At 41.4% G+C, this 16,521-nt stretch overlaps 1 protein-coding gene across 2 annotated transcripts in view; it reads left to right on the top strand.

Annotated features, from left to right (window-relative positions):
- CCNY (cyclin Y) overlaps positions 1 to 16,521 on the top strand; it is a 228,249-nt gene that overhangs the window by 160,786 nt on the left and 50,942 nt on the right. For both annotated transcript variants that reach the window (XM_058297671.2, XM_004476104.5), the window contains one exon: positions 13,669 to 13,703. In XM_058297671.2, coding sequence (XP_058153654.1) covers positions 13,669 to 13,703 — 35 coding nt within the window. The remainder of the gene's footprint in view (positions 1 to 13,668; positions 13,704 to 16,521) is intronic.

Below are 16,521 nucleotides of genomic sequence, written 5' to 3'. Positions count from 1 at the left end.
TCCTGGGTCCTGTGTTTGTGTCCCGAGAGAGCCCACCTTCTGTGCTCCCTTCATCTGGCGCGCGGCAGCTGGCCCTGTGCCCGTGTCCTGCTGGGACCTCTGCCAGCAGCTGGTCCCTGACCCTTCCTGCCGTCACCTCTCCTTCACATGCCCAGGTCTCGTCGTCACCTGCTCAGGGACGTCTCTCCCCTGCCTCCCTGCCAGTCGCTGTGTCTCTCCCTGGTCTTGTCAAGTTCTGTTGGAAATACTTTCGCACTTAATAGAGCATCCATTGTAGCCTGAAGCTCTAGGCCATTGAGTTTCATACTTAATTTTTTTCCTTTGTTTACATACTATGGAAAATAATTTTGCAAAACTATGAACTCTTCCTCAAGCAATTTATGTTGACCTTAAAAATTGTTCACCCTTTCAAAGGATGTAATTTCTGATGTATTGTAGATATTGATATATATGTAACCTTTTTATTTTGAGATTATATCAAACATACAGAACAGTTGCAAAAAATAATATAAAACCCATAAGAGAACTCTAACATATCCCCTACCCATTTACTCAGATCCACCAACTTTTAACATTTTCTACATTTGCCATATCTTTCTATCCATCTGTTTATCTGTAATCCATAATTTGAGAGTAGGTTGTATACATCATGCTTGCTCCTTGAACATTGAATATTTCTATCAACATTGGTATTAAAAATAAAACTTATCACTCTTAAATGTTTCAAATGAATCTTTGATCCATGGTCAGATGCATTATCCATTGCAGCAGCAGCCCTCCCTTCAAATGAAATCTTAATACCATAGCAAGTTGATACCTACTGTCATTTATAAATATATGGATACTTCTTTAACATTGGAAATTTCATGGAATTCCTCTAAAAATTAAATCATCTGATGGGAAAAATATTGTAATACATGTTACAAAGGATTAATAATTTTACATTTTAAAGAATTGTTATAAAACTAGTGAAAATGCTAATGCACCAGCAGAAAAATTGGCAGTATTTCTGTTGGCATATTTATGAGAATGTACATGTATATTTGCATGTTTGTGTGTGTATATATATACAAAATACACATAACACAGTTGTATAAATATGGAGAAAAAACTTCAAGGATATATGCATAAATATACTAATTACCTTTGTGTGATTAGATTATATATTTCTTCTTTGTTTCTCTGTATTTTCCAAATTTTAGTCTTGACCTGTAATTGCATTTTTTCTTTGTCACTCTATATATTTTCCAAATTTTCTCCAATATGTGTGCATTTCTTTTATAATAAAAAATCTTTTTTAAGGAATCCCACTTAGTTACGTTTCTGTGCTTCTGAAGAAATCCACTGATCCTAAGTGTTCTCTGTGGGAAACAGAAAACGCAGAGATGGATACTTGTTCTTCGGGTGGGTTTCTCCTTATGCCTTTACATAGTACTGCCTCCTTTTGTCTCCTCTAGAATTTTCTCCTCTCCATGCATGGCCGGTCTATCCTGTGCATCTTTGGATTTTTCTCTTCTCTTTTCATTTTTGTTTCATCTGCCTTGCTCATTTAGATTTCGGTTTTTATGTACAGAATGTCCCATTCCTCTGTGTTCCCAGGTTTAGAGGTGAACAAGGTTCAGGACAGTCCCAAGCAGGCCAGGGCTGTTGTGAGAAGCTCCCTTCCTGCAGAATGGGAGGTCACTTTGGCAGGGGGCCTCCAGGGATGCGCTGGACCAGGCTCAGCCGTGGAGCTCTGTTCCACCACAGTGCCCTTTGGGTCGTGGTCACGTGTATTCTTGACCTTCCCCTCCCTGCTCCTCAGTTCTAGGAACTCTGGGAGCATCTCTGCGTTTGCCTCGCGGTTCACTCACAATAGGGGCTCAGCAGCTGTGCTTTGAGTTATGTGACTGATTGAAGTCACCGAATTACTGAAAACGCTAGGAATTGTATGATAACCTCACATTTATTGTAAGAAAAACTAATTCCGAACTGGTAATTTGATTGTTCAGGACCTGATCCATGCTACCCACAGAAGAAAAAAGGTGGGGTGGACCCTTTGCTCTTGAGCCAGTATGGACTGGCACAGATGTCTCAACTATCTCAAAACTCCATAAATTCTCAACATTATAGTCAAAGCCTCTCACTTGTGTGGTCTGCCAGTCCTTTACAACCAGAGTAATTAACAATTTCAGTAATTTTTCTTTTTGAAATAGCTTAGCTCTATTCACATCTGATCCTAATTATTATTCTGTTTTGAAGATGAACTCATTTCAGATTCCGGGAGAGCCTCCAAGCACTGGGGACACTGCTCCTAAAGGGAGGGTAATTTAGAGGAAGGAGCCCCTAGGAGCCAGGCAAACCATCTCCTCTCCTTCGTCCTTCTGGGCGCTCCCTGGATGGGCTGCTTGGAGCTGTTTCTTCATTTTCTAAGGAAGGATGACAGGGCTAGGTGCTGCCTCAGGACCCCCAGCCCTGACATTCTGTGGCTTAGTGGTGGCTAATACTTGCCTTTTCAAGATCTTACTTAGAATCGGGAGAGAGGAAACCAAGGTAATTAAAAAAAAATACCTGTCTATAAAAAGGATTAGCTGAAACTGCATGTCGATTGTTCCACATCCTCATTAGTAATTAGGCACTGTTATTTTTTTTTCCAGAAAATTCTGTCTTTAAAAGTAAAAAAATAATTACTTCTGTGACACTGTGGCACGGGAGTATCCCATAATAACCTAACTGAAGTGTTTGTTCCTCAAATTGGAAACACACACTCGCTCATTTTATTCCAGAGGTAGTGGGTCTGCTGATTTTGAAGGCATAGTTATAAAGTCTCTAGAATATTTTCTGTTTCAGTCATTATGGACTATAACTAGATCCAATTAAAAATCCTCTTAACAGACTATCATAGATTGGATCAAAGGAGATTGCTATTACTCTTCCCCTAGGAAAGATGAGATTTATGACCCAACATCAATTTATTGCCTGTTTTCCCCCAACAAAGCAAAACATGACTGTATTAATGTATTAAATTATATAGGAGCTCTGAAAACTCCAGAGATTTTGATTGATATGTTACTATTAACCAAAAATAGGTTTTAAAAATGATTAAAGCCAACTATTAGCAGTGAGTTGGCATATTGCTTATCTCATTACATAAAGCACAATAGCTAAAGCACTTTGATTTTCAGAGCTGATTAATGGTCCCTGTGGTTCCAAATCTATTTTAAAGTCCCTTTTTAGTGATACCAGTGTAAGAGACTATTTGATCCTTTTCCTCCCATGGTAGTGTCTTAGCCCTGTTTCAGCTAGTTTAAGGAAAAAGAGAAATTCATTTTAAGGGCACCCAGCAGATCTCAGAAACCTCCTGAGTAATGCCATTAGGACTAAGGCAGCTCTTCCTGTGCCTTCATCCTTTCTCCTTCCAGTGCAGATGTATCGGAGGGTCCTTAAGACCACCGTGAAGTTTGGCAGGTCACTGGGAGGCTCAGCATATAGTTGTGCTCAGGGCTGTGATGGGTCACAGTGCAAAGATGCCTAGCACAATCAGCAAAGGGAAGAGGCCTTGTGGGGTGGAGTCCGGGAAAACCCAGGGACCCCTCCCGGTGGAGTCACACAGGAGTTGTGACAAGACCCGTGAAATGCTGCCAGCCAGGGAAACCCAGGGTGTTTAAAGGGGCTACTCCAACCTTCCAGACTCCCAGAAGGAGGGCAGGTGGTCAGCATAAACCACAGTGAGCCACTCTTATCAGGGAATGGTGGGGACTCTTCTGAAGTCCAAGTTCCCAGATACCAGCCGAGGGCCACCTTCGCAAGCTCCATTGTAAGGACAGCAGCCAAGCCTGCTGTGCGAATAATCTTTTCCTGCACAGATGGAGATGCCCATGTCTTCAGTTATGGCACCAGCAGGGATGAGCTAGCTTCTTGAGTAAGGCCAAGGAGAGAGAAACAGCCTAGCAAGGACTGGTCCACCCCGATCTGGGTTGTTACGGTCGGGGGAATGGGTCGCCTGGTCAGAAGTGGATATTGGGACTTCTTCCTGTCTATGAAGGGGCAGGCAGTTGCTTTAGAAGCTCAGAAGACACTCCAAAAGGAATGAAATAGGAATGCAGTTGTGAAAACGGCTCTCAGAAACGGTGCTGCCTTCATCTTGCAAAGAGCCCTCTTAGGGTCAGTGTTACAGAGTAGTGAGATGGACTCTACCAGTTTTGAGGTGATATTTAGTTCATGCCCCACAAACCCTAAATTTCAGAACAGATGTAGCAGGTTCAGTTATTCTGAAGGAAATACGGCAGTGTTTGTGTTCATTTGTATAAGAACAGAATGCTCTGGGAGTATTTCAAATTGGTTACTTTCCCCCTCCTCTTGCCAAAAGCAGAGGATTTTCCCCCAGTCTTCACAGTGAGAACCTGCGGGGGCTTCTGGAGGTAAATGTGGAAGTATAGGGGCCTTCCTTTGGGCCATCAGAGTTTTTAATCAGTCAAGCTAGTCCACAGTCAGTCTCCTGCAATTAGTCACCCTGTAGGTATCCTTACCCAGCCTGGGTCTAGCCGTGGTTTCCACTCAGGTAAGCTGTGCTCTGTATCTGCCAAGTTTTCCAGTTTGGGGGGGGAGGGGGGTGGTTTGCTTTGGGATCTCAGTTCTCTGATGGTTCTAAGAAGTGTTGATTGTTCAGTTTTTCAGCTCTGTTCTTGTTGTGAGGGTGGGAGAGATGATTTTGAGCCTCTTTACATGCCAGACTGGAAATCAGAAGTCTGTTCATTTGTATAAAATCAGTGAATGCCTAAGACATTCAGTGACAGACAAGAATCTTTTGTCCTTGGGTCATAGTCTTAATGAACTTTTGCTTGTTATTAATAACTTTCTAATTGGGACCAGTTGAACTTCACGGCAATAGCTGTTTCTTCCCTGACTCTTGTCCCCGTAGGAGATATACAAGAATAGCTTACACTTTTACGGGAGTCCTAGTCTTCCCATTAGGGTTTTGGTTTTATTTATTTGCTTGTTTTAAAGCTTTTTTTCTTGGTAAGCCTTTCAGGCAAAAGTACTGAAGATTCTGTTTTAACCCTCTCTCCTATTTTTTTTTTTGCTCTAGCTAGAGCTTCTAGGAGAATGTTGAATAACCGTGCTGACTGTGGCCTTCTTTGTCTTGTTCCCAATCTCAGTGGGAAAGTTTTCATTTTTTCACTATTGAGTACAATTTAGCTATGAGTTTTTCATATATGTCCTTTATCATGTTGAGAAAGTTTTTTTTCTCTTCCTGTCTTTCAGAGTTTTTTATCAAGAAAGGATGCTGTATTTTGTCAATGCCTTTTCTTTGTCAGTCGAGATGACCATGTGATTTTTCTTCTTTGATTTATTAATGTGATATATTACACTGATTTATTTTCTTATGTTGAACCACCTTTCCATATCTGGGATAAAACCTACTTGATTTCTTAACATGCTTTTGGATTTGATTAGCATATTTTGCTAATCAGGGACTTTAGTTGAGGATTTTTGCATCTGTAGTCATTAGAGAAATTGGTCCATAATTTTCTTTTTTTGGACTATCTTTATCTGGTTTTTAGTATTAGAATGCTATTGGCTTCATAGAATGAGTTTGGCTGCATTCCCTCCTGTTTATTTTTTTGGAAGAGTTTGAATAAGATAGATATTAGATCATCTTTGAATGACTGGTAGAATTTACCTGTGAAGCCATCTGGTCCTGGGCTTTTACCTTTGGGAGGTTTTTGATGACTGTTTCAGTTTCTTGTGATTAGTTTGTTGAGGTCTTCTGTTTCTTCTAGGGTCAGTGTAGATTGTTCATACGTTCCTAGGAATTTTTCCATTTCATCTGCGTTGTCTAGTTTGTTGGGGTACAGTTGTTCGTAGCATCCTCTTATGAGCTCTTCGATTTCTCTGGGGTCAATAGTAATCCCTGTTTTCATTTCTGATTTTATTTGCATCTTTTCTCTTTTTTTTCTTTGTCAGTCTAGCCTAGCTAAAGGTTTGTCAATTTTATTGATCTTGAAGAACCAACGTTTGGTTCTGTTGATTCTCTGTTCAGTTTTTTGTTTTCAATTGCATTTTTCTGCTCTAATCTTTGTTATTTCTTTCCTTATGCTTGCTTTGGGATTAGTTTGTTGTTCTTTTTCTAATTCCTCTAGTTGTACTGTTAGGTCTTTGATTTTGGCTCTTTGTTTTTTAAAAAAATTATTGAAGTATTGCATTCATACGTGAACATATGTAAACATGAGGTATATAGTAAAAGCTGTGAACTTACAAAACAAACACGTATAACATCATACAGGGTCCCATATATCAATCCACCACCAATACCTTGCATGGATGTGAAATGTTTGTTACAAATTATGAAAGAATATCATCAAAATCTTACTGATTATAGTCTGTATCTTACATATGGTATATTTTTCCCTAACCCACCCTGTTTTTATTTTTTAAACATATTTTTGTTACAGAAATTGTGAAGTTACAAAATAATCATATACGTGTGTAGAATTCCCATGGAATACCCCTTCACCAGTGCACTATACTGTGGTGGAACATTAGTTACAGATTATGAGATATCATCAGACTATTACCACTACCTATGGTCCATAGTGTACATTTGCCACACTTTTTCCATACTCCTCTGTTATCAGCACAATACATATTTGTCATAGAAGCATGATTATTACAGTATTGCTGTTAACCACAGTCCATAGGTCACACCAGTTGTATTTTTCCCCATGTTTTCCCACATTCCCACCACCCTGCAGTAGTGACAAACATCTGCTGTGTCTCACAGAAGGACACTCTTGCATTTGTACCCTCAACCACAATTCTCATCCACCTCTGGGTTCATTGTGTTATTCAGTGATTATTCTCTAGCTTCCTTTCAATTGACATTTATATCCCTAGACTACCCTTTCCAGTAACATTCCCATTTATAAAGCAGCTGCTTCTCAGTATAATGTGTTACCATCGACTCCATCCATTTCCACACTTTTACAGTAAAGTTAATTAAAACTTGTACATATGTTAAGCATCAGTAGTCCTGTCTCCCGATAACCTATATTATAGGTTCTAACTCCATGCATTTATTTTTTGTGTTTAGTTCATATTAATGAGACCATACAATATTTGTCCTTTTGTGCCTGGCTTTACCTCACTTAGCATAATGTTTTAATGATCATTCATGTTATCATATGTATCTCACTTTCATTTCTTCTAACTGTACCATAGTATGCCGTTGTATGTATATACCACATTTTGCTTATCCATTCATTGATTGATGGACACTGGGGTGGTTTCCATCTTTTGACAGTTACAAATAATGCTGCTATGAACATCTGTGTACAGATGTCTGTTCGTGTCACAGTGTTGAGTTCTTCTGCATGCGTTCCTAGTAGAGGAATTGCTGGATCATATGGCAGTTCTATATTTAGCTTCCTGAGGAACTGCCAAACTGTCTTCCACAGAGTCTGCACCATTTTACATTCCCACCAACAGTGAAGGAGTGTTCCTATTCTCCACATCCTCTCTCTAGCACTTATTGTTTTCTGTTTTTTTTTTTTTAATTATGGCCATTCTATGTGGTGGTGAGATGATATCTCATTGTCATTTTGATTTGCATTTCCCTAACAGCAAGTGATATGGGTCATTTTTTCGTGTACATTTTGGCCATTTGTATTACCTCTTTGGAGAAATGTCTATTTAAATCTTTTGCCCATTTGAAAATTGGATTGCTTGCTCTTTTATTGTTGAGTTTTATGATCTCTTTGTATAGAATGGAAATCAAACCCTTATCAGATCTGTAGTTTCTGAATGTTTTATCCCATTGAGTGGGATGCCTTTTCACCTTCTTGACAGAGTCCTTTGAATCACAGAAGTGTTTTTTTGAGGTGGTCTCATTTAGCCATGTTTTCTTTCATTGCTTGTACTGTTGGTGTAAGGTTTAGGAATCCACCACCTACTACCAGGTCTTGAAGATGTTTTCCTACGTTTTCTTCTAGGAACTTTACGGTTCTTGCTTTTATATTGAGGTCTTTGATCCATTATGAGATAATCTTTGATATAAGGTGTGAGATAGGGATCCTCTTTCTTATGGCTATGTATATCCAGTACCCTCAGCACCATTTGTTGAATAGTCTGTTCTGCCTGAGGTGGGTTGGTTTGACTGGCTTGTCAAAAATCACTTGACTGTAGATGGTGAGGGTCTGTTTCTAAACCATCAGTTTGGTTCCATTGGTCTGTATGTCTATCTTTATGTCAGTATTGTGCTGGTTTTTGTTTTGTTTTTTGCTTTGCTTTGTTTTTACCACTATAGCTAGGGAATATGATTTAAAGTCTGGAAGTAAGAATCCTTCAACTTTGCTTTTTCCTTTTTAAGTTGTTTCTGGCTATTTGGGACCCCTTTCCCTTCCAAGTTAATTTGATAATTGTGTTTTCTGTTTGTTTAAAAAAATGCTGGTAGAATTTTTATTGGATTGCATTGAATCTGTATATTAATTTGGGTAGAATTGACATCTTAATGATATTTAGCCTTCCAATCCATAAGCATGAAATATTCTTGCAAATATTTAGGTCTTTTAAAAATTTCTTTTAGCAGTGCATTGTGGTTTTCTGAATACAAGTGCTTTACATCCTTGGTTAAGTTCATTCCTAAATAATTGATTTTTTAAATTGCTATTGTAAATGGAATTTTTTCCTGACGTCCTCCTGAGATTGAACATTACTAGTGTATAGAAACACCACTGATTTTTGCATATTGAGCTTGAATCCTGACTCTATTGAAACAATTTATTAGCTCTAGCAGCTTTGTTGTAGATTTTTCAGGACTTTCTAGGTATAGGATCATACCATCTGTGAATAGCGAAAGTTTTACTTCTTCCTTTCCAATTTGGATGCCTTTTATTTCTTTTTCTTGCTTGATTGCTCCAGCTAGAGCCTCTAGCACTATATTGAACAGCATTGGTGACAGTAGGCATCCTTGTGTTCTTCCTTATCTCAATGGAAAAGTTTTCAGTTTTTCACCATTGAGTACAATGTTATCTGTGTTTTTCATTTATGGCCTTTATCATGTTGAGAAAGTTTCCTCCAGTTTCTATCTTTTGTAGTATTTTTATCAAGAATGTGTGCTCTATTTTGTCAAATACCTTTTCTGCGTCAATTGATAGGATCATGTGATTTTTTCTTGATTTGTTAATGTGGTATATTATGCTGATTGATTTTCTTGTGTTGAACCACCCTTGCATGGCTGGTATAAAACCCAGTTGATCATGATGAATAATTCTTCTAATGTGTTGTTGGATTTGATTAGCAAGTATTTTGTTGAGGATTTTTGCATTTATTTTCATTAGGGACATGGGTCTTTAATTTTCTTTTTTTGTAATATCTTTATCTGGCATTGATTTTAGGGTCATATTGGCTTCATAGAATGAGTTTGGCAGTGTTTCTTGTTCAATTTTTGGAAGCGCTTGAGTAAGATTGGTATTAAACCTTCTTTGAATGCTTGGTACAACTTACCTGTGAAACCATCTGGTCCTCGGCTTTTCATTTTGGGGGAGTTGTTTGATGACTGTTTCACTCTCTTGTGATTGGTTTGTTGAGGTCTTTTATTTCTTCTAGGTCAGTGTTTTAGTCAGCCAAAAGGGTCCTGATGCAAAATAGCAGAAGTCTGCTAGCTTTTGTAAAGGTTATTTATTTGGGGTAGAAACTTAACAGTTACCAGACCATAAAGCATGAGTTACTTCCCTCACCAAAATCTGTTGCCACATGTTGGAGCAAGATGGCTGCAGGGGTCCACCCTTCCCCTTCTCTATTCTAGGGCTCCGTGTCCCAGCTTCTTCCAGTATCAACTGTAGGCCATCAGACTCTCTAGGCTTTGTCTCTCTCCCTGGGGCTCGATTCTCTCCGGGCTCTGGTTTGCTTCTCTCTATAGGCGAATGGCTCATCTCTCTTCCTGGGGCCTCTGCTTTGTCTGTGGAGCTGTCTTTATTCCTCTGTCATCTTCTCCTGTGTGTTTATTTCCTGGGCTCCAGCTCAAAACTCAAAACTCCCTTTTCTGTGGTGCAGTTTCTCTGTAAGTCCCTGCCCATCAATGAGGAAGGGATGCAGCCATCCTACTGACGTGGCCCAATCAAAGCCTTAATCATTATTTAATCAAGGAAAAGTGAAACCTCTGAATCCCATATAATTTATGCCCAGAGGAGTAGACCAGTTTACAAACATAATCCAATATCTATTTTTGGACTTCATAAACAATGACAAGCTGCTACAGTCAGTGTAGGTTGTTCATAGGTTCTAGGAATTTTTCCATTTCATCTATGTTGTCTAGTGTGTTGGTGTACAGTTGTTCGTAGCATCCTCTTATGAACTCTGATTTCTGTGAGGTCAGTAGTAATCCCTGATTTCATTTCTGATTTTATTTGCACCTTTTCTCCTTTTTCTTTGTCAGCCTAGTAAGGGTGTGTCAATTTTATTGATCTTCTGGCAGAACCAACTTTTGGTTCTCTTGATTCTCTGTTGTTTTTTTGTTCTCAATTTATTTCAGCTCCAATCTTGTTATTTCTTTCCTTCTGTTTGCTTTGGGATTAGTTTGTTCTTTTCCTAATTCCTCTAGTTGTACTGTTAGGTCTTTGATTTTAGCTCTTTCTTCTTTTTTAATGTGAGGGTTGAGGGATATAAATTTCCGTCTCTGTACTGCTTTCACTGAGCATCCCATAGGTTTTGATATGTTGTGTTCTCATTTTCATTTGTCTCAAGATACTTACTGATTTCTCTTGCGATTTTTTCTTTGACTTACTGATTGAGTGTGTTTTTTAATCTCCATATATATGTGAGTTTTCCCTTTATCTGCCTGTTATTGATTTCCAACTTTATTCCATTATGATAAGAGAAGGTGCTTTGTATAATTTCAGTCTCTTAAATTTTACTGAGACCTGTTTTGTGACCCAGCATATGGTCTATCTTGGAGAAAGATCCATGAGCATTTGAAAAGAATGTGTATCCTGCTGTTTTGGGGTGCAGTGTTCTATATGTGTAGGTCTAGTTCATTTATCATATTATTCAGGCTCTCTGTTTCTTTGTTGTTCCTCTGTCCAGATCCCCTCTCAGTTTGCCTTGTCACCCCCAGACTGCTCGCCTTGGCGGGTGGGGGAAGGTGGGTGCTGTTCCTAGCCACTGTCCTCAGTAACTCGTGGTTTTCCTTTGGCCTATTTCTGTGCCTTTCCCTCATGGATGATACATGCGGCACTCTCATGGTCTGCAGACCCCCAAGCAGCTCCCTCGAGCAGTTTTTGCCATTCCTCCATTGTTTTTGTAAGAGAGTTGGGCCCTGCTGCCGTACTTGGGCGCCTATTTCAGGAAGGCCCCTCTCTCCTAGTCTTGCTTAATCCTTACTCTTTTCAATAGTACCTATATAAGTAGTGCTAACATTTCTTGAGGCAGTGGATGATATGGGTGTTGAGGGATCCATGAAGGTGGTTCCCATAATTGCGGGACACACAGAGTTTCCACGCAAGCCTGCTGCTGGGATGCCCTGGGAAGGGAAAAGTGCCATCTACAGATTTGACTAGAAACCTTGTCAGGTCTAAGGCCCATGTAGAAAGTGTTCCCAGACCCCCCCAATCAGCAGTAATCATTGTAGAAATGTTGTCCTATCCCCATGTGGTAGAGCAACTGTGCTAGATATATAATAATTGAGTACTGAATTGATTTAAAGAAAACACACACACACACAAGCAAAGTATAGATGCCAGAAAGTTACAACAAAAAGCTTCCTGTCAGACACATCATCGTTACTTACATGATGAGGCTTCCTTGGATTTAGGTGAAAAATCTTAAGGCAGTGTCCACACTGTAGAGGGCAGAGCCATTGTGCCACTGTTGTCTGCACTCAAGGTGAGCTCCACGCATGCTGTTGGGGTGCAGGCCTGGTGCTGAGGGCGGGGTATCCAGGCCTCCGCAGGGTACGCCCCAAAGGGGACAGATCGTCTGACAGCTTGCCAGCCGCCCTTCTGCCAGTCAGGCTCTTTAACTCACCCAACATATCCTCAGACTAGTTTTTGCTTTTGTATCTTGTCTATCTTTGAAATAGGAAAGGGGTGGCAGTGAGTGGTTTCCCTGTGAATCGGAGAACAGCAGGTCAACCCTAGGAAAAGGACTCTCAAGCCCCTTGACCAGACCAGCGGGGAGGGCTTTGAGAACTACCAGGATTCCTCACCTGTGGCCTGCACCGCAGGAAGCCAGGAAAGCGGCCGGTGATTCCAGATCCCGTGGTTCAGAGACCCTGGGTTTTAGGATCCCCTGTGCAGCCCTGTTGATTCCCCTAATCTACGATGATCTCTCCTGGAAGAAAATGTATTCCTTACACCCCCTACTGCAACTTGCTCAATGAGTTGATTGATGAGTATGTGCCCTAAAATGTGATTCATCAGGAATGAAAAGCATGCACAGTATAATGGGTAATTACGGAGGACCCTGTCAGCCTTCCGCTTCTCTGGGCCTGAGGTCCCTATTCTGAGAACCCCTGAGGACTCAGCGCACAGGCCGTGCTGTGTGTGGAAAGCCACGTGAGAAGTGCGCCCCGCTCGGCAGCGCCGTGTTTATCATTGCACGCTGCGTCAGCCTCACTGAGGGAACGAGCGCCCGCAGGTCCTCCAGGAGCCTCATGGAGGGAGCCCCACGGAGGGAGCCCGGCCTTGCTCGCCAGCACCCAGGTAGAAATCACACTGGCTTCCGTGATGAATAACTCCTCCAACTTGCATCTTAGTGCTGTTATGGGTATTGTTGTGACTTGGGTTTCTCCAATTTAGTCTGGACTTTATGGCTCTCCTTGGGTTATAAATAGTCCTATTAATTATTATCACTAGCCCTATTATTAATGAATGCATATAAGGTTTGTAATATATACTTAATATTTTATACAGATACTGGCAATCTGTTACCCCTCAGTTACTTCAGCTGCAGTTATTTTTTTTTTTTTTTTTAGATTTATTTTTATTTATTTATTTCCCCTCCCCTCCCCCGGTTGTCTGTTTTCTGAGTCTTTTTGCTGCGTCTTGTTTCTTTGTCCGCTTCTGTTGTCATCAGCGGCACGGGAAGTGTGGGCGGCGCCATTCCTCTGCAGGCTGCACTTTCATTTCGCACTGGGCGGCTCTCCTTACAGGGTGCACTCCTTGCGCGTGGGGCTCCCCTAGCGGGGGACACCCCTGGGTGGGGCGGCACTCCTTGCGCGCATCAGCACTGCGCATGGGCCAGCTCCACACAGGTCAAGGAGGCCCAGGGTTTGAACCGCGGACCTCCCATGTGGTAGACGGACGCCCTAACCACTGGGCCAAAGTCCGTTTCCCCAGCTGCAGTTATTTTATGACGTATGGAGCAGTGGGTGTGTATTTCCCTCTGGTAGCCAAGTTCAGGCCTGCATTGGTGCAGGTCCCATATTCTTAATGCTTGGCAGCTGAGCAGCTGGGTGCCTCTGGTTGGTGGAAGGATGGGACGGTCCCCCCCCCCCCCCCCCCAGGCCCAGGCCTCAACAACCCGAGAGCAGGTGGCTTCTTAATGCTTGGCAGCTGAGCAGCTGGGTGCCTCTGGTTGGTGGAAGGATGGGACGGTACCCCCCCCCCACCCCCCGAGGCCCAGGCCTCAACAACCCGAGAGCAGGTGGCATGCTGGTGTGTAACGTTTTTGTTGCATCTTTTGTTTCCACAGTGAGAGAAAAGCGCAAGAGTCTCTTCATTAACCATGTAAGTGAAAGTCTCCCTTGTTCTTCCCAGTGACCACACTGTACAGTGTACAGAGCCTAAATAACTGTGTCTGGGGTGGGTGGAGGTGGCGTCTGGGTTTTGTTGATACCCGGAAGATGCAGAGAATGTTGCAATATCCTTCTCCTCAGTTTGCTTTGCGACTGGACCAGGATGTCTCATATTTATTCACTGTCCCATGTTTTTCTAGAAGTTTCAGGTGGCAGCTGCTCATGGGGGCATGTGCGTGACCAGTGCCACAGTAAATTCCAAACTGGTCCAAGTGAAAGCCACTTAATTTTGAATCCTTTCCTTCCTCTACCCCCAGCCCCATATTACTCTTGTGCTCTCTGTAGCTCAGTTCCATTTGAATAACCACATCCTTGTTTCCCACAAGGCTCTCTGCCTCCACATAGTCTTTTCTCTCTGAAATTGTAGTTTTTTGGTCCAGTAGAGTCTGCATATTCTTTCTGTGCTCAAAGAAAAAGGATAAACTTTATAAGACTTAAGTTTTAAAGAATTTTCAGAGCATCCAGTTCTGTCTTGGCCATTCTGAGCAGTCTTTCTCCCCCAGTGGCCAGGCATGAGATTGCCCCATTGAGATACTTTATCCTTCTTCCATGAGCAGCCAGGGCCACTGGCTGGCTCCAGCCCCACCCCGGAGCCCAAGGGCTATGAAACAATGAAGTAAGTAAATTATCAAAAGAAGTAAGCTATAAATTCTTGTAATAAAAACAAGAATGAGTTATTTCACCCTATAAGGATGGTCCTTAGGATTCCTGTACTGTTTGCATTAAGTATTTGTAGCTCTTGAAGTGCTTGGCACTGACGCTGCATGTTAAAGAGACTGAATGCCGTAATATTAAATTCCTGCCCTTTGAAAATCTGGACAAAATTCATTTAAAAAGCAGTTGATCACCTGGATCCAGGCTTGGCCCTTAGGAGACTGGTGATTCCTTTGTTAGCATCATCCAGGTATATGTGCATCTGTACAGCTTTCTTGGTGTCTCAGGATCTATAGTTCTTTTTTTTTTTTTTTTTTAATCAGATTCTAAAAGCATTTAATTACCTCTTCCCTGGCCCTCTCAAATTTAGAAATATAAATATAAAGCATCTGAAATTAAAAAGAATCATGAGGGGTATATTAAAAATCCACATTATACCTGGGCAGAGAAATCTGAGTGTTGTGGAGCTAATTATCTAAATTCTTGCTTCCATTTCTTTGCCCTGCTGGGCACACTTGAACAGTTTGCCACTCATTAGCACATTGCCAAGGAGACTGCAGGGAAAAGAGCCGAAACTCCAGCCAGGTCATCCTCTCCTTCCTGGTACTCTCTGAAAGGTTTATCGAAGGAAAAGGAAGATAGGTTTTGATTGTCTATGCCAGCCCTGTTCCAATCACAGATAAAAAGAGCTGTGGACTCCCCTACTTTTAACCTGCACATACAGTTTTATGTGTTTCCCACTTAACCTCAAACCTCAGAGATGGTGCTGGGTGGCCCTGCCTCCCGTCTCAGGCTGCACCTTAGGGTGGTAGGATATGCCTTCTGATCTGAGGCATCCTCCGTAGCCCAGCCCAGCCTGCAGACCTCTGCTCGACTTCTCGTCTCTGACACGGTGAAATCACACACGTCTTGAGATCTGCTCTAATGCATTGGTTCATATAATAAAAATAAATCTCTGTGTTAAATGTCTATGTAATAAATGACCCAGTAACAGCATGATTTCTCCAATCTGTGAACACTCCTAGCTGAGTGAGCTTATCAGCTCTGCATATTAAGAGCAATCCCCAACCAACTGAAATTGCATAAATTTGAGTGAAATAACCTGCAGATTCAGTTAGGCTAATAAGTCCACTGTGCCTTTCAGGTTCTGAGATGTGGACCTAACAAATTAGAACAGTGAGGAAAGGACAAGCAGCAATAGTAACCAGTATCATTGATGAAGTCTCTACTGTGCATGTGCAGGCGCTGGTCTAGTGCTTTAATAGATCATCTCGCCATGCTAGGGAGGCTCCATTTCCATTTTACAGATGAGGAACCTGAAGCACAAAGCAAGTGGTAGAACCAGGGTTGGATCCGAGACAGTCTGGCTCCAGACCCCTCCCTCTAAACTCCTCCGGAACTGCTGCTCAGGTGGTAAGACCAGAGCCCTCTTGGACAGGGTTTATTTAGCTGGCTTATCTGAAGATGGAGCAAACATTTATAATTCATTCTTCATAGGACAATCTGTGGGGCTCATTTCTGAATATATGCTCCAACTAAAATTTGCAATTTAGTTTGCTTTCTAACTCTAGAGTGATTCTTTTGCTTGCCCTTGCTTATAAAAAAAAGTGTTTTGTTTTTTTGTTTTTTTTCCCAATTGCTTTATTGTAAAGGATGTTTCTCTAATTTTTCTGTCAAGTTTCTGAAGAACACTCTTAGGAGATGCTGCTCAGGTAATCTATAGAGAGGCTTTTATTTAAGAAAAATGAAAGCAGTGGATGTAGAGAAGATATTTAAGGAGGTGTTGGGGTAGCTCACCTCTGCTCCTGGGATGGGAACTACAGGGGCAATAACCCCCAGATGGAGAAAAACTAGGTTTTTCTGACTTTGAGCAAACAACACACAGTAGCAGGTGGAAAGAGTAGACTTTGACCAGGAACATTCTGGAAAGAAAGGGGCAGGAGAGAGAATGGAATCCCAGGCTGGAAACAGAAATGGAACTTGTAATTCAGAACAGCCCAAAGAGGACTTAAAGAATTAAGTAAAAGGAGTTTGCTTCTTCAAGATTTATTATGGGTTTTAAAGCTTGAAACCTTTTGAGAATAAACTGCTTAAGA

This window comes from Dasypus novemcinctus, chromosome 5, assembly GCF_030445035.2.
Source record: "Dasypus novemcinctus isolate mDasNov1 chromosome 5, mDasNov1.1.hap2, whole genome shotgun sequence".
NCBI lineage: Eukaryota > Metazoa > Chordata > Mammalia > Cingulata > Dasypodidae > Dasypus > Dasypus novemcinctus.
The sequence above is the reverse complement of the archived record's forward strand: the minus strand, read 5'-3'. Positions and strand labels throughout refer to the sequence as shown.